General features: G+C 43.1%; 1 protein-coding gene across 6 annotated transcripts in view; it reads right to left on the bottom strand.

Moving 5' to 3' along the window:
• Positions 1-11,389: 11,389 nt before the first annotated feature.
• Positions 11,390-19,245, bottom strand: part of LOC119825083 (amyloid beta precursor protein) — a 220,324-nt gene continuing 212,468 nt past the window's right edge. For all 6 annotated transcript variants that reach the window (XM_038345714.2, XM_038345716.2, XM_038345717.2 and 3 more), the window contains one exon: positions 11,390-12,207. In XM_038345714.2, coding sequence (XP_038201642.1) covers positions 12,106-12,207 — 102 coding nt within the window. In that variant the 3' untranslated portion in view covers positions 11,390-12,105. The remainder of the gene's footprint in view (positions 12,208-19,245) is intronic.

Raw genomic sequence — 19,245 nt, 5'->3', positions numbered from 1 at the left:
TCTTTACTTTAGTCAAAAATTATTTTTATTAATGCCACGATATTTTATTTTTTTTAAATTCACAGTTATCTATAAAAGTTAAATATTTATATGAGTTTGTCAGGCTTCTTTGTCCTGTTAGGGAATTCTAGGAAGATGGTATAAGGAAAAATATTGCTCAGGAGGTCATGGATTGTTTGGCAAAAGACATTGTGTAATGGACGACTGGGATTGTAGAAATGGTTAAACCAGCAAAAGCAATAGACATTAAAAAAAAAAAAAAAAAGAAAGCAGTCGTGTAATTTTGTGTTGGCAACTGCGGGCAGCAGGGTGCCTTTCATCCATTACTGTCACTTTAAATATTTCCATCATTTTGCTTCTGGGCTTTAAAATGCAACTAATCCACTAACCACAAAAACATTTGCATAAGCAATAAGAAATGAGCTGGTCAGGCTGCATAGGGATAGCATTAAAATTATGTTAGTAAGATGCAGCTGTAATGAGAATGTTGGTCTCAGAGCAGTTCGCATCATAATCCACTGAACTGCCTTGTACTTCAATTGAGGGTTCTTTTTTGGTGTGGCTATTGACCTTAAAAAAAGGAAGAAAGGAAGGAAGGAAGGAAGGAAGGAAGAAAAAGAAAGAAAGAAAACAAACATCTGGTTCCTGTTACTCCCCAATCCTATTTCCTCTTTCTATCCGTCTGTTTCTCTTTCACCCAGTTTCCAGGCTGCAGAATTTAGAATTCTTTCTACTCTCTAGGATAAGGGGGTGGGGGAAGAAAAAGAAAAAAAAAGAGAAAAATCTACTAGCTTTCCTTTGAACAACTGAGAAATGTGTCCATTAAAAGAGCATCCGTCCCAGAGGGGCAGTGGAAGTCTGCAGCTAAACTTCTGCACCCCTTGGCACGTGGCTGCTGAGCAGGATTTCTTTTGGTCTTTGACCTTCAGGATGCAAGCACTTCTCAGCAGGGTAAGACCACCAGGGTGTCCTGCCTACTGTGGCTGAGACCCACGGTGTTGCTTTACTATAACTGAACAACTTACTTCATTTAACCTGCTCAGGAAAGGAGACCCACACAACCATTCAATTTGCATTTTTCTTTCTTTACTTCATTCTTGAGGTGTTTTGTTTTGCTTTGTTTGTTTTGTTGGACACACCATTAGAATCTGTTGATTTATTATTAGTCTTATTGTTCCCTCTAGTAAATCTGCATTCTTGGACTCAGGCTGACCTCTGAAATCTTCAACAATTTATTCATGACAGTAAAGATGGAAACATAAACTCTTAGCCAAATAGAATAATGCTTATGTAGTTGACTGTATTAAGGGTGGAATAAGAAACTCCATAGCACGAAGATACTATAGGACAAGTATTTAGCTCCCAGTCTGTATGTTATATTGAGAGATGACTTTATTTTATCATAGTAATACCTTGAAGTTGATTTTCTCTTGCATAATTTGAAAAGAATGCCTTATGCATTGGCTAAGTAGTTATGATGGATTCGGTTTTGACATTGCAATATTCACCACTATGAAAAGGAGCATATACCTTGTTCCACATGGTCTCTGGGGGGAGAACCAAATGATGCTTATTTTCTTCTTCCATCTCCTTAGAAACTGTTGGAAAAGCTCCACAACCTAATGGAAGAGTCTTCTGAAATACAAAGGGTGGGGCGCAGAAGCAGTAACTGAGACATTTAAGGATGTTTGTGTCAGCTTTAATATAGAGGTCCCCAGGAAGAAAGAATGGGATCAATAAAAACTGGCAGAGAGAACGGCAAAGGATCCAGGGGAGTCCAGCTCAAATTCACTGTAAGCTGGAGATGAGTCAACCCCCAGCACTTTGCTCCTCAGGAAAATACAGGACTGTCCTGAAGGAGCTGTGCTGACTCTTCATCTTTAGCACTGCTTGGCATTAGAGAACTAGGTGAGGCTTTGGTAACTCGAGGACTTGAAGACTACATCTTAATTCATTCATTGTTTGGCCACAAAGTCAAGAATAATGTATATCTCTTCTCTTGGTGTTACAGACACAAAATCTTTAGTTAGAAGCATTTTTGGAGACCCCATGGCCCAGGTCCTGCATGTGCATTGGTCCCTGTCAAGGGGCACTGTGGAAGACAGTACCAAGGACCTTTCTGGAGACTCAGATAAATCTAAATTGTCTTCCTGCTTGAAGAAGAATGTGCCTTCCACACACACAGAACCTGTAAGTGTGCCAATGTGACATGAGATCATAAATCTGCACTGAAATTGGTAAGGTCTCTAGAGAAACTCATATCTTTAGGTCCGTTTTCTTATAGATAGCTTTATTTCCTCAGTTTCTAAAGTCTATTGCACATTTGATACCGTATTTGCCTTAGCATGAATGCTTCTGAGATTGTATCTGTTTCTTTTAGCTTGTCATTTTTCTCTTTCCCATTAAGTAGCTATGTTTCAGGGTCCTGTGTAATTCACCAAAGCATTTATCACAATTTCTAAGTGGAAGTAAAATCCTTCAGTAATAGGCATAATTTTCATCAAACGGTTTCTTTCCTTTTCTCATTGTTAGGACTCTGTTGCTTGCTGTGAAATGGGAGCTGCCTGTAGTTAAAGCACTCTGGTTTAGAAGGATGAATAAAAGTGATACAGGCAGTTTAGTAGCTTCCCTTTTCCTGCACGAGCTTCTTTGGCAGTCTCTGTTGTCTGCCAGGCCCTCCCAACCCACCTCCTTCAGACCCACATACGAAATGGACATGGACATTGTTTTATAGGTGCACTTAGCAGATCAGCGTACTTAACACTTTTTGGTCCATGAATAGATCTTGAGAAAGCAAGACACGATACACGGTTATGTTACTTTTCTTTCTAGTTTCTATCTACATTTGGATGTAATTGATGTAATTCTCCTCATTTTTTCACCTTCTGATCACTTCTTTGTGCTGTTTTTTAAAGTGCACCAAATTAAAATCATTCATATCTTCAACAAATATACACTAAGCCATCTTCATGCTAAAAGCCATCCTGAGTACTCGGGATGCACCCTTAAAGAAAACAAATAGAAACCCTACATTCATTGAGTTGTATTGTAGTGAAAGAAAAGGCCTTGGAAAAAGAGAGGGAAATATAGAAGAGAGAAATAGATGTGACCCAAAGAGGGGAGCCCCCGAAAAAAAAAACAGAGGGAAAGAAATGCTTTGGTTGCAAGCAGTTTAAGAAGCATGGACAGGCAAAACATCAAAATGATTGACATTTCATCAAGGAGACAGGGCATAAAACGAATGGATAATGGGCAGCAGTTTTGTTTTTGTCTTCAGCGTCTGGAAGAATTGAGTTGTTGATTATGGAGAGGGGAAAGGAGGGAGAACAAGACATCTGGAGTCTGTTGTTGGCTGTGATGTCTCAGAAATATTCAAATGGAGACGTCAGCAGGCAGTTGGGAATCTGGAGCTCAGGAAATGGGTCCAGACTGGAGGACATAGAAAGCAATTGTCCTACTCGAGGGACTCAAGGCAGGTTAGTTATGCTTGACTGTTCAAGTGACGTGTGGGCTAACAGACTATGTGGATAGTCTTAATGTGGTCTTTTCTGTTATATATTTTAAGGTCCTTTGTCATCCTTCTCATCCAGAGCCTGTGTCTCCTTCCTTTGATCCACAGGCAGGTCTTTCATGCGATCTTGACCAGCTGGGCAGGAGAGAAGCAATGTTGAGGGATTTCCAAGTCAAGAGCATAAAAGGATGTAGTTTCTGCATCTCTTCAGCATGTTTGCCTTTGGCCCTGAGCCAGCATACTATAAGAAGGCTCAAACCAGTGACAACATGTATGAGTGGAGGGCAAACTCCCTATTTCTAGACTGAGGTAATTGGGATGGTAAGAGTCATCCTAACCATGGGAGGTACCATTCCAAGCCCAGAGGTTGCAGTCTGAAGACAAAGAAGTGAGCTGAACCCAGCGTTTCTCTTTCTCTTCTTCCTCACTGCAGAGGCAGCATGACCAGCAGCTTCACACTCAGACTGTTGAACCACAGACAAATGTTTTCTTACATTGCTTTTGTCGGGTATTTGGAAATTACCATGGGGGAATTAACTAAAATAAACTTCCTCTGTTAGTGTCTTGTAGAGAAGACACAATCATTCTTATAAAACTCTGCCCAAACTGCTTTGAGTCAAAATAAAAACACAATTGCTTCAGCTACTGTTTAGAGTGTTAGTGATTATACAGAGACTTAATTTGCAAGGTGTCAGGAGTAGGGTCCCATGCTGCTCTTGTCTTCTAGATTGACGCAGTCCTCGTCTATGACACTCTCTGAGGGCCCATAGTAGTCTTCACTAGCTGTTTTCAATGAACGATACAATGAGGCAGGAGTGGCCATCTCTCCAATTAAAGGCAGGAGTTTGTGAGCACTAAGAAAGCTTCCTAGTTTGGAGAAACAGAGTTCTGCTTAGAAAGAACTCAGTTCGGGGGAAGGCAGTGCTTGGACACACAAGGAAAACTTGATTGCTCAAGAAAACTTACTAGCAGCGAGAGTCGTTTATTCTTGAAATTACTGTAAAGCCTTTTCAAGTAATGTTTGAAATGAGGTGCTGTTTGGCCCCAGGAAGGGTTAGCTGCTGGAGAGTAGCATTTGTTTCTTTAACCACCACTGTGGGGCTTCATTTTCTCATTTGAGCTGTGAGTATAATCGACGAACTAATGAAAGCTTCAGTATCCCATAAAAGATCTGTACTTAATTTTTCTACCACTGTAGGGCCCTTAAGATATTTGTGGGGAAGGAGGAGGCAAGGGAAGAGAACTGACTCAGGACATGTCAAAATCAACAAAAATTAGTGACCCACATGTTACTCGAGTTCCTCTTAGTTCTAGGGGCACTGCAGAGATACTCTCATTCACCACTAATGAGAAAGGGACTTCTTTATTTTGGAAACCAATTTCGAATTCTACATAAGATACCCTTTTATTTTTCATTTTATTTTATTCTATTTTTGCTGTATTTCTATTTGACACCATTTTCCTAAACACTATGTATAAATAAAATGAATCTTTGCAACTACTCTATGAGATCCCATCATTACCTTATTTTACAAATGAGGAAACTGAGACCCAGTGGTGGATGAACCTGCCTCAAGACTCAACATTTTTTTTTAAATATATGTATTTTTATTTTATATGTATCAGTGTTTGTCTCCATTTGTGGATGCGAACTGTGCGTCTAGTGTTCACAGATAGCAGAAGGAAACATCACATCCCTTTTAACTGGAGTTACAGATGGCTGTGAGCACTCACGTGGGTGTTGGGACCCGAACACAGGTTCTCTGCAAGAGCAGTGAGTGCTCTTAACCACTGAGCTGTCTCCCCAGCCTAAGATGCAATATTCTTGAAGTATATACTAAATCTGTCACTAAACACCAAAAAAAGCAATGATTTGCTGTCAAAGGTACTGTTTTTTTTTTTTTTTTTTTTGGTTTTTCGAGACAGGGTTTCTCTGTGGCTTTGGAGCCTGTCCTGGAACTAGCTCTTGTAGACCAGGCTGGTCTTGAACTCACAGAGATCCGCCTGCCTCTGCCTCCCAAAAAGGTACTGTTTTAAGTAATATTTGTAACAGCAAAATTTTCCCAAAAGAAAATAAATATTCATACAAAGTTATTAAATATGTTTATGAAAACTTTCAGTTGTTATTGTGAACATGAACACATGTTAGAGCAAGTGATGCGGACCTAAAACATGAAATAGTGGCAAGTGAGGTGAATACACACAGCTCAAAACTAGTAGAAAGGAAATGCTGGCATCTGAATGCACATGTCCTTCCCAAGTCCCATGCTACTCTGACCCTTAGGTTGATGGAATCTAGAGTCAGTCTGTGGGAACTGGATAGGTCCTAAGTATGGGGTTCTCACGATGGGACTACTGTCATATTACTGAAGCCCGAGAGAGACGCTAACTTCCAACATATGAGTACACGACTAGAAGTTAGCCCATCACCAGGCAGTGAACATCCCAGCTCTTTGACTCTCCAGCTTTGAGAAATATTTCTGCTGTTTGTAAACAACCCAGCTCATGCACGCTGTTACAGTAATCTGAATGAATTAAAGAAGCACACACACACACTGAACTGTGTGCGGTACTCATCTCTGAGTAGTGGCTGGAGGGTGGGCCCTTTTTCCTTCCCCAAGCTGTGCGTTCCACAGTCAAGAGGCATCCTCACAGGTGTGACGCAGGCTAGTAAAACAAAACCAAGAACCTAGGTTCCTAACTCAGAGGAGTGGTCTAGGTTTAACTATTGCTTTACATATATGAATGAGAAAGAATACTTCTCATGGGGTTATTTATTAACTCAGAGCGGAGAGGAGATAGGCAAGTCAGAAACTCCAGAGATTTCGGCATCTAAAACTTTCATGGCTTGTTTAAATGGGAGTGTGTTTATGCAGAACATAGAGTTTTAAGTCTCAAGGGGGTATCTTTAGTTCCAAAATGGGATACAGGAAAACCTCTCTCTCTCTCTCTCTCTCTCTCTCTCTCTCTCTCTCTCTCTCTCGTCTCTCTCTCTCCCCCATCTCGCTTTCCCTCTCCCTCCTCCCACTCTCTCTGTCACACACTCATTCACTCTCAAAGCCCACATAGAATGATAAACATTTGAGAAACTGATTGAAAGAATATTGAATCAAAAGAATTCAAGAAAGGAAGAGGAACAAATAATAATACAGCTATGTTGGAAAGCCTGACAGTCTTTGTTAATATGTTATAAAATACATATTTTTTTAAAAAAATTTAGTCTTATTTTATGTGTTTGAGTGTTTTGACAACATGTGTGTACCACATGCACACATTGCTCAGGGAGGCCAAAAGAGGACACCGGTTACTGATGTTACTGTCCTTTGTGAGCTTCCATGCATGTGCTGGGAACAGAACCTGGGCCCCCTGGAAGAGTAGTCAGTGCTCTTAACCACTGAGCCATCTCTCCAGCCCCCTAGATTACATTCTTAGAGCTAGCCATTAAAGTCTATTCCCTTGTTTACTTCCTCCTCCTGAGGCTGACTACTTCAACATTACCAGAGTGTTGAAGTCCAGCAACCAAAAGCCACCTGTGGCTGCCCTAATTAATCTATCCAATCAAAATTAAACACCTCATCCTAACACGGGTTTGCCATTTTACCTCTGTAAACTGCCATTTTCCTATGGGCTGTTCCTGTCTCCTCTCTATGTTCTTTGTCCCTCTGACACAAACACCCTTACCCCTCCCTTGCTCCCTTCCCCGTCTTTCTCCTGTTCTACCTTCTGTCGTCGTCTCTTATTGCCTGCCTTTTGTCACTCTGGGGTACAGACATCTCTTCCTCATGCCGCTGCCACTCTGCTCTCCCAGTCAGGATGGACTCTTTTCTCCTGGAGCCACAGGAATCCCTTTCTCCCATAAGTAGCTTTGGTCAGAGGATTTTGTCCCAGTCCAGTCAGACGATGACTGATAGAGTGGTGTGCGGTGTCAAGTAAGCCAAGGACTAAATCAGTCAGCTTTGAATCTCCCAGCAGGTCAACAGCATTGTAGTATGCACCTTCCAGGAAGCACTGCCTGGTGAGCTTTATCTCACCTGCATTTCGGGCCTCAAGCTCTTACTACTCTGCTTTTCCTGTCACTGATAGACTGTGGTTTTTTTTTTTTTTTTCCTTTTTCTGGAACCACAATAAACCCTTAGTCCTACAATGGTTCAGGCTTCTGACACTCAGTGCCTAGTGCTGTGGCATAGAGACTCAATATACAGACATGGGTTGAGGAAAATAATTTATTACCTACTCCAAGGCTCAGGAACTTCGCAGCAAGAATTTAAGAACTAGAGGAAAGACTGGAGTGTTAGGTAGCCATTTCCTCTGGGTTCAAGCAAACATTTTAGCCAGGAGGGGGGGGGGTACCTTAAGACTTAGGAAGTTCTCAACAGCCATTCAGAAAAGAGGGTCCTGGAGACACAGGAAGTCAGCAATTTTAGGTATCAGGAAGTTCCTGTAATTTAGGAGATTGACAGTGCCCCTCCCCACTTAAGAGTGTCTGCACAACATCTCTCATTACAATAAAGGGGCTGATAACAGCAGTTATTTGGGGTGTAAATATTTAAAACTCAATTTGATAATAAACACACATCTATTTAATAATCAAGTTTTCATAAGCAGTGAGGAACACTGGGAAGAAGAGACTCTCTGGTGTGCTGAGCTGCCCACAGGTCATGAAGAGAGCTCCAGGGTGCAGCTTTTGTGAATCCTTACCCAAACGGGGGTAGGTTTTCTTTTTTTCTGATGCACTGCTTCTGAGTCATGGACGCTCATGTTAGTAACCCCTCACACATATTCCTGCAAGCAATCTCAGTGAACTCACTGGTTTGCAAAGTCAGACTTCAGTAGAATCATCTCATTGGTCTGGTGTGAGTTACCTATCTGGGACAAGTCAATATCTCTGCAGAACATATTAAAACAACAACAGCAACAAAACAACAGCAAGCCACCAGGACAGACACACCAACCGAGCACCTTTCCCTAGCTAGCATATGGGGCCATTCCTTCCTTTTGTTTTTAATTTTGGATTTTTTCTGGGAAACAAATTCATGCATACAATGAGATATCTTGTGAATCGTACCCAGTTGTAGGCCTGAGATTTGTGTTTTATACATCTTGTACACATAGCCCAAAGCTGATTTTCTACAGGAATTTTTGTTTATCTAATATTCCTGGTATGGGATTTCCATATGAAGTTTTATGCCAGTGTTCAGAAAACTTCAACACTGGGTTTGATGCCCAGCACCTGAAACAAACAAACAAGCAAGCAAACAAAAACACTCTTAGAGGATTTCAGATTTTATCTCCAGAAGTCATATATTTTAAATGTCAGAAGATTCCTGATGTTGGGAGCAGTGAGACCCCAGATCCTGAATTTCTTGTAATCCCCTGATCTAAGTTCCTACAGCTGTTCTGAGCACGAGACCTTCAGGAGTTCCTGATGGCAGAAGAGTGGTTTCTGGTGGGTTTGGATGGGGCGTGGCTATCTCTGTATAATCTGCCCCTGAACACAATAAAGGGGGCATTCTTGGGGAATTCAAGGATGACCCGTGTCTCTCTGTCTGTGTGTGTCTGTGTATTTTAACCTCCAGCCCCTTGCCCGAATCTCGCGAACTGGGTGCCAGCGCACTGAATGCAGACAAGGGGGCGCAGTGTGTGGCACCTGCTATTTATAGAGGGGCACAGTAATATACTTAGTTTACCACCATAAGATTTAACAGAATTAACAGTTATTCAGAAGTTATGTCAATAGGACAGGCTGCATCAGCTAAAAATAAAAAGGGTACACAAAAATATACTCTGTAGGTGGTAAAGTGAGACAGGTTTGCAAAGGGAATGCTAATATAGACATTAAGTCTGAACACAAAAGAAATAGACTGAAAGATCTGAACTGTCAAGTAGCCTTTGCACACATGAAATAGTATCCGACAAAACTGGCAATAAGTACAAACTAAAGCTCTTCTGAGATGTTGTTTTCCTTCGACCCACTAACCACACCGAAGTCCCTGCCCCGGCACCCACTGTGTACCAGTATGCTTTTTATCAAGATGTTTCTGTACTGGAGGCTTCTTTAGATGCAGGAATTAAACAACTACAAATCTCAAGAAGTTCCTGAAACAATTTACAAGGTCCACCCCTCCTCAGGGTCAAATCAGCAGACTGCTTGGGAGAGAGGTGTGGAGTTTCATCTTTCCTAGAGCTGTGGCGTGGGGTGGGCTTTTCGGTGATGCAGCTGCTGTAGAGTCACCCATGCTCCTGTAAACAACACGTTATCCACATTCCTGCTGGTGATCCCAGCGAACACAGCGCTTTGCTCTGTTAGACTTTAATAGAACGATGTCTTTGTTGTTGATGGTCTATGGGGGTAGATGTTTTCTTATGTCACTCCAGGAAAGGGCACACAGTGCTTCTAAATTTCTTCTCTGGAATAATCTAAATTAAAACATATGGTCACTACAACTGAAAGCTTTCCTGGAATAAGTGTTATCTATAGCCATGTTTAGGAGTTCATCGACATCATAGATGTAGTGCTGCGTTAGGGTTAGCCTACTGCCTTTCACTAGCCCAGGTAAAATGATATCTTATTCTCTTCATCTGGCCTGGGTAGTACCACACAGCAGTCATGCCTAATTGTTCTTAATGGGGAAAAGAGATACGTTTTTTTTTTTTTTCTGTGAAAATGAATTAGTCAGGTGAATCTTGGCTGTTTGTTCATCTATGGGGTGTACTGAAACAGCGAACCTTCAGTAGTTTCAAACATTGCTATGTAAAGCTAAGATGTGCATGACTAATTCCTTGTTACTATTTCCTTTTCCTTTTTAAAAGATCAATATTATTTGCTTTACCACTAGGTCCCAAGGCTATATAGTGTCTGGTTTTTGGTCACCCAAGCAGTGTCAGGCCTGGGCGACACTCATGGAGCGGATCTTAAATCAAATCAGTGGTTGCTTTGTTACTCCCACCAGTTTTGTGCCACAATTACCCTAGCACAGTGCTTGGCTGCTTATGTTCTTGAGAGACAGGACAACAAAAAGAGAAACAACTGGAAGAACAGTCTGATTTAAACTCATGTTGAGACCCCAGTTCTCAATGATGATAGGCACAGATGGGACCTTTGGGAAGTGAGTAGGGTTCGATCAGGTCAGGTCTCAGGATGGGCTTAGCACCCAAGAATGATGGAACACTGGAATTTTCCTTTCCAACATGTGAGGAATCGGGGGGGGGAGGGGGAACCTAGGAAGAAGGCCCCTTTAGAACCCAAATCCTGTCATCCCAATCTTGTTTCTCGGTAGTAGGACTAGAAAAACGTGAGGTTTCAGCCATCTAGTCTTTGGCATGATTTCTTGTTCTAATAGCTGGAATATACATAGGCATCCTCTATAAAAGATTGTGTGGATAGGCCACTCAACTATAGACCAGGGCTGGCAAGATGGCTCAGTGGGTAAAGACGCTTGCTGCCAAGCTGTTGATGACTTGAATTTCATTCCCAGGAAACACAGTGGAGAGAGCAGATTTCCCAGCAAGTCTCACGAAAACACCGTTTTCTACACACTGTAGGAAGCTTAGAGGCGCCGTCTCGGAGGCCTCTCTACTTCCTCCTTTTCCTCTTGGTGTGCACCACTGAAGTGTTTCCGACTGGAAACACAATGGAGCCGACCTCTTTCTCTCTCAGCCCATGGTAATTTCACCAGTCAACGTCCACAGTCACCGCTATAAAAAAGAGAGCCTCGCCCGGAGTTATTTTATTTAATTTATTTATGTAATACAGTGTAGAAAGCTATCATGGCATAAGCAATGGTTCTGTACAATCATCCTGCAGAAAATTATTTTTGGAGAATTCTTGGTAATTTGAGACCAGCAGAACACTCCCTCCCCCCCACCCGTAAAAGTGCTTACGATGAACAGGGATTTTTTTTTTTAATTTTTTTATCAAAGATCCAAAGATACATGGACAAAAAAAAAGTTCAAATTCTCAACGCCTAATGTGTGCACATAAAACAGGCACAAAGAAATCAATGTGTATCCTCGCATCCTATGCCACAAAGAGAGCAGAAGCAGCAATCTGTACAGTAAAATGCATTCATGGAAAAAAAATTTCTAAAATCATTTGGAATACTTAAAAACGTTTAAAATGCATAGTGACCAGGAAAAGAATGCTTAGACAAGAGAAGCAGCTAAACGCCCACGCTCACACGAAGCATCCCCCATCGATTTTTAAAGCATATTTCAAGTAGGAGTTAATTGGGTCACAAACCACAAGAATAATATACAACGGGCTTAGGGGGTATGTGTCTGATAAATAATCAGGAGAGAATCTATTCATGCACTAGTTTGATACAGCTAATTTTTTTTTTACAGTACACAAAACCCATTAATAATGTAGTGTAGAGACCAGAATGTAAAGAGAGAAAGAGAATCCATTACTGATTTGTATATTAATTCAAGTTCAGGCATCTACTTGTGTTACAGCACGGCTGTCAAAAGGCAATGATGAGTAAATAAAACAGAAGAGCTTGTTTCTTTCCACGTTATTTTATAAATGAACACCGATGGGTAGTGAAGCAATGGTTTTGCTGTCCAAGTTCAGAGGCTGCTGCTGTGGCGGTGGTCTAGTTCTGCATCTGCTCAAAGAACTTGTAGGTTGGATTCTCGTATCCATTCTGCTGCATCTTGGAGAGGTGGCGCTCCTCCGGGGTCACCGCGGCGTCAACCTAGAAAGCAGGTACGATACTCGAGTTTACAATACGCCGACACTTTAAGGGAGCACGGCAATACTACGCAGTAAAAAGACAGAGTGTGAGTTCTTTTGCCCAAAGTGCATAATAGCCACCATTTTACCCTCTTTCCCCCTCAACTTCTGACCCCATATGGCCGAGCCCAAGGCTTATGCCGATGCTGCATCTAGCCGCTAGGTGGTGCTGATAATCTTGATGCGAGTTTGCGCAGGGCCCCTTGGCTGAAACAAATAGCTAACACTGAAGACAAGGACTGGTGAGCTAGAAAGAGTATCACGGGGAGGGCACTGGGAGTGACACTTGGATCTGTGCAGAATAGAATACTCAGCTCTCTGTGGTTCCGAGTATCTTCTGACTTTCAATATGATTTTATATCTGTAGAAATGTTAGAGAGCTCTGAGAACCTATAAAAGTGATAACACATGTATAAAAGGGGGTATCACCTGACATGAAAAAGGAAAGTCATGCAGATAAATGCTGACTCACATATTATATATAACACACATATTTTATATATGTATATGTCTCATTAACATACTTACACATATATAATTTGCAATGCTGGAGGTCAGATTCAGGGCCAGACCTGCATGCATGGACAAACACAGACACATACAAACGCAGATACACACACACACACACACACACACACACACACACACACACACACACGCTCCCCTCACCCCTGAACCCTAAGCTAGCTAAATCATTACAGAGATTCTGTCACTACCTTGGGGTTCACCTGTAAGATCAGGTCAGCATTACAAACATGCTTTCCCTCAGCCATTGTCTCGCAGAGCCATGCAGGCTGACAGTCTCTGTAGACCTTGCAGGGCACTTATCTTTTTATGGTAGCTAATGGCTGTTCCTGTTTCTATACTGCACTACCTCTCCCTGTGAGGAGAAGGGGGAGACGCTTGCTTAAGTCTGCTGAATTAAAAAGAGCCCAGCCTCTGTGAAGGGATCTTATTCTGTCCAAGACTGAATTGACCTTGCAACCTCAGGTGGATCCCATTTCTCATTGCTGAGCATCACCAGGTGACATCTGGTGATTTACCCAGTGTTTTCTGCTCAGATACTGGGGCACAATTTGGACCCCGCATGGTTGTCTCACTGCAGAGGTGGCTCCTAAACCCCAATGCAGGGGGAAAAAATGTCAGAGAGCACATGGTGTCAATGCTGAGCTACCAGGTGTGTGGATGGACCTACATAGATGGGTCATGGCTGATGTGGAATTCCCCTTTGTATGTGGCAAATATTATTGGTTAATTAATAAAGGAAACTGGCTTGGCATGGTAGGGCAAAAGAATAGAGGTAGGCAGGTGAGACTAAAGGGAATGTTGAAAGAGGGCGGAGTCAGAGAGAAGCCAGAGGCAGACACCGAAACTTTAGCTGGTAAGTCACAGCCACGTGGAGATACACAATTAATGGAGATGGGTTAAATTAAAACATAAGATTTAGCCAATAAGAAGCTAGAGCTAATGGGCCAAACAGTATTTTAATTAATACAGTTTCTGTGTGACTATTTTGGGATTAAGCATTCGGGAACTAATTAGCGGCCTTACTCCAACACATAGGGATGGACCTACATGACTAGCCCCACCTAAGAAATATCTCAGATGGAGAGTCTCGTAGACATTAAATCCTTAATAGCCACTGTGTGGCCCCACTTCACAGAACCAGTGATTCTTTTTAGCCTGGGCATGAGACAAACTTCATGACACAATCACCAAGCAGTGGGAATAGGAGCTTCCAAGCTCTCCCGCCACAGGCAACTCCTTCTGCTTATTGTCCCTGACTTCTCTTCAGATGGGAGCTGTTCCCGTCTTCCCTCCCGTGAGAACAGCCTGCAGTCTTGTCCCCAGGTTATTCCAGGGGTCTGGGTGTTTCCTCCTAGAACAGGTGCTGCTACCTTAGAGCCAACACTCAAAGACAAAACTGCTCAAATGGATGCCTAGCTAGCATCACTGCCCTCAGGGACTAACACACAAGTGTGTTCTCCCATCTCCTCCAGTTTCCCGTGGTCTACACTGTTGTCAACAAATGAGGTCACCTTGATTTAATTGGCAATTGTGTAATTGGCCACAGGCTTGCTAGTTAAAATGTCTTCTCCCTACAGATTAACTCCCAAAGTGAGGGCATTCAGTCACTCTTGCAGTCTGCCTGCTAGGGACCAGCCTGTCTGCAATCATGTGTCATTTTAACTTGGGCATCCCCCCGCCCCGTATTACTCCATAATTGAGATTCCTAATAAAGGAATTAAAAATAATCTTCCTTTGGAGATCAAGCATGAAGCTGCTGTTTCTCAGTACAGAGAAATGCACAACAGCTGGGTGTTAGAATCTACACCTCGGGGAGGAGCTGCCGCCCTCACACTACCTGTTCATAGTAATTTGCATTTTCCAAGAACTGCAGAACACCTGCCCATTGAATACTGTTATTTAGTTGCCTCTCTTCAAACTCCAGAGCAAATGCTCAAGGGAACCCCACCAGAGACCCAAGGCTCGGGGCTGGCTCAGTCCTGGCATCTCAATTCCCTGTTCTTTCTTGGTTTGTTTTACATATTAATCCTTGATGCCCTTTGCTGTTGGGAAGCAGAAGTGTTCACAATTCCTGCTATGGGGCAGCTTGGCTCTCAGTGTTTACAGGGCTCTGAGCATCCGAAGGGATTGCTCTTACAAACGGCACCTGAGGAGAGGAGTCTAAATGGCATCTTTTAATCCCCAGTCCTCTTGAATGCTGGAAGTGAATAGTCATGTCTGCATGAAATCTCCAGCTAAACAGAGCAGGGGTGAACCTTCTTCATCGCAAGGGTCCTCAATCCCTTCCTCACTGGCAAAGCTACCACGGGCACAGTGCCAATCTCTCTATAACCAGATACGGTGTGGACATCCTAATACTGTTTTGTCGATCAACGCTGAGCTGAGACAGCTTGAGTTGGTGGTAGAGTTCTAGAAGGAACGATACCACAGCATGGGGTGCGGGAAGGAATCTCCTCTTCCAGGGAAGGAATATCTCCTTGTTGGAGAAAACATGGGCATCACACTAATGAACATTCTCTCCCCAGATGTCTCGACTGGACAAGAGAGGGGCTGATCAGCAGTGAGCCTGGCTTTAGGCGTAGGATTCTGTCTTTTGGACAGAATGTGGCTTCAACGGCCCCTGGTGATGGTGACACTGTAGAGCTGAGCCTATTCAGCACAAACATCTTGAAGAAGCAGAATCAACGTGCTGAAGACTGAACCCAGTGCATGCCAGGCAAGCACTCCATCACTGGACCTAAATCCCTCCTCCCCCGACATTCCCCAAGAGGACACTTAGACTATTTTTTATTATTTTTGCTTGTCTGTTTTTTGAGACAGGGTTTCTCTGTGTAACAGCTCTGGTTGTCTCAGAACTTGCTTTGTAGCCCAGGCTGGCCTTGAACTCACAGAGATCCACTTGCCTCTGCCTCCCGAGTCCTGGGATTAAAGGTGTGTGCCAACACTGCCGCCCGGCTGAGGACTCTTCTGCTCTTGCCAGGCCACTTTCCTACTCTTTCCACCCCTTCCAGTGCTGACATTCTGCCCAACCCTGAGCGTGTTCATTTGTGTAATTATGGTTCCATCCCTGTCTAGGCAGCTTGGTTACAGTCGTAGCCAATGTTAAGTGTTTCTGCAGGTGGGCTCAGGACCTCTTTGCTTAGTTCTTTATAATCATCTTGGATGCTTTCTTTCGCCCTTCCAGTTCCTCCTCTTGCTGCTGCCTGGAAGCCATCTGTAAGCCAGAAGTTTGCTTCTCATTTAACCCCAAGTCTCTCGGACTGATCTGACTCCCAGGCTGGTGGCTTCCCGTGCACCCATGTTCCCAGGAAGAAAGGACCTATAAGGCCATGCTTCTATGATGTCACCAGTATGACAACACAATCCTCAGGAGAAAGGTCATATGCCGTGATTCTGTGAAAAGCTAAATAAGCAACTTTTCTTATTTGGGTCATTGAGGAAATGACTGGGGTATGGGAGCAGGGAGGGTGCAGTGTCTTCCTTGGAGCTGGGAATGGCAGAGTTCCTTTATGTTCTATGATAAAGAGGCAGTGTGGCTTCCTCTTATTGAGCTGAAATTTCTCTCTGGGAGTACTAAAGATCTATGGTCCATACATACATTTTCAACATCACTGACAATGAACCTCAGTACAGAGGTGGGTAATGGAGGTGGCACGAGGATGCTCTGCCACTAGCAACAGACTGAATCTCAGGCCTGTTTAGGAAGCAGTATACTCAAGGGCCGTGACATCATGATTTGTGGAAGCTACCACATCAGGAAACATACCTGGTAGAATGAATCTCCGGTGTCATGCTAAGCAAATCATTAAGTCAATATTTATTTCTTATTTTTTAATAAACTAAAACCAACTGCTCATTTCTGATGACTATCTACTGTGTCAATAAAAGACACTGGGCTTGTTTGCATGTCCGCTCTCCCGCCACGATTTCCCTGGGCTTGTTACCTTTGTGACCCAGGGGAGTCTCTCATTAAAAGAACAAGAGCTGCTTTGGAAGCACATGCTCCCATCATGCCCTGGTGGTGTGAAATACAATGGTGACGTCTTGAGTTATCAGGACACTGGATCCACTCATTATCCTGTTTTGTTCTTACTGAGGCAGGTCTACTCATCCACGAAGGAAATAGCTGGGAATAAAGCTATTTCCACATAGAGGGTTGCTTATACACAGAGACTTGGCTCCAAAGCCAAAGATGAAGGATGAAGTCCCTTATCTAATAAAGCCTGGCATTTGCATATAACCTACACACATTCTCCTGTATTCTTTAAGTGCCCCCAGATGACTATGACTTATAATTCCAAATACTATCTAAATGCAAATAGTTGCTACAGTGATTATTTAGGGAATGAGCTATTCACGTTTAGATGCATTGTTTTCCCAAAATAATTTTGCTCTGCAGTTAGCTTGAGCCGTGGCTGTGGATACACTGTTACTGAGTGTGAACAGCCCCTGTAAGTTAGGCAGGGGAGGGTCACAAACATCCAGTGCACACACTAGGCACCAGCAAAGGGGCCGTGAGTGTAAAAGCCATGACAGGCAGTGTGTCTCACTACTGATACTCTAGGCTGAGCAGCAACTCTTGGTGGCCTACTTCTACCATTTCAGCTAAATGGCACCTCCCCAAGGGCAACGGATAGGGGCAATAGAACAAGCAAGTTCTATTTCAACCCTCTGGCCAAATGCAGACTCAATACAGAGCTGGACAAAAAACATAGGCTATAAAAGGGAAAAAGGGAGTTTTCAGACTCTCCTGAGCATCCTTCTCTAGGACAAAAAGACTCTAGAAGGAAACAAGAGAAAATCCAGGCCATTTCTAGGTGTTCAAGAAGATACCATCTGGACACACTGAACAGCAATCTTCCCCTAGGATGCCCCAGCTTAGAGAATGATTTCTGGTTCCTTAGAATCTGGTCAGCATGTCAACCTCTTTCCTATGTCATTCTGAAGAGACATCTCTTGCTAACTGACAAAAAGAAACACTTGGCCCAGGCTGAAGGAAGGGTGCTTAGAGACTTGGTTTTCCTGAAGGTGAGGGGTATCATTTCTGCTACTCAAGGCCTGCTCGGAAAGCAACTCAAAGGAACCAGCATTAGTACTATGTGTTAGTGCTGAAGCCAGTGGGGGATTTTCATCTATCAGCAGGAATGGAGTTCCGGTGGATGCATTGCTTTTTTTTTTTTTTTTTTGTGTGCTGCTTTCCTGCGCATCATTGTGTACTTTCAAAGTCTTCAGATGGTAGCCGCATTAGAAGATAGGATGTGAAAGCTGAGAGCAGTAACTACAAAGCCATGAGGGTGGACTGTAGCCCAGTTATGACGGGATCAGGACACAGTAAGAGCTGTGGGAAACCATGTGAAGACCTTAGCAAGGCAGATATTTAGGACAGATATTTACAAACCAAGGATGGAGGCATCCGATGAAACCGGTGCTGCCGACCCTGAGATCACAGACTTCTATCACTTGGCAGGAAAATGCATTTTTGTTGTATAATCCACTCAGTCTGTGGTACTCTCTATGGCAGCCGCAGCGAGTGGAGATAGGCCCTAGCTGTGGCGTCAAGATGATGGGCATTTGACAGACATTTTTCAGACAGGAAGTCCCACCCTGACAGAGTCACCAATTTAAGACCATTTAAACAGAATTCTATTAATGAAATTCATAGGAGTTTTTGAATCATCCACATATGCAAATAGGGGATTGAAGTTTAAAAAAAAAGCAGATTTCTAGAAACAAAAGAAAGATGTATCGAAAATAATGTTTGCCAGTGTTTGAAGGACAAACAGGTTTACTATAGAAAGAGTAAAATCCCAAATTTTGGCTATCTGAGCATGTGCGTGTGTACATGTTCGTGTGTACATGCATGTGCAAAGGCCAGAGGTTGAGGACACATGTCTTCCTCGATGCTCTCCACTTTGTTTTTGGGGACAGGGTCTCTCCCTGAACCTGGAGCTTGTCGATTCCAGCAACTTCTCAGGTTCACCTTTCTCTCTTCCCCCAGTGCTGGCATTACAGGCATTCACTGCTGTGTCTTTTATGGAGGGGGGTATTATAGATTCACACTCAGGTCTTGATGCTTGTGAGGCAAATACTCTACTGCCTGAGTATGTCTCCAGACCCAGAGTTACCGCTTGTCTTGAAAAACATGTATTTATACTCTAGTCTGCAAAATATTCAGGCCAAAAGACCATAGTTTCCTGGGTCTCACCCAACACGCTGGTTTTTAGTCTATCCACATCAGCAAAACCAGGGAATGAAAACCCACAACAATCCCATGAGCTTCCCCGGGAACAAGCTGTGGAGACGCTAAAACCTGGTGAAAGTGAGACTTCTGGCTTTCCTTCACTGGAGTTTATTAAGTGATCCCTACCCTCGGATGGTTAAGGATGGCTTGGGCACCTTCTCTGGGTTTTGTGAGATGCTTAACACGGCTTGGGCCTCCGACAAAAAGCAGCACCCATTGTATGGGGGAGCC

Source organism: Arvicola amphibius, chromosome 10 (genome assembly GCF_903992535.2).
Source record: "Arvicola amphibius chromosome 10, mArvAmp1.2, whole genome shotgun sequence".
NCBI lineage: Eukaryota > Metazoa > Chordata > Mammalia > Rodentia > Cricetidae > Arvicola > Arvicola amphibius.
The sequence above is the reverse complement of the archived record's forward strand: the minus strand, read 5'-3'. Positions and strand labels throughout refer to the sequence as shown.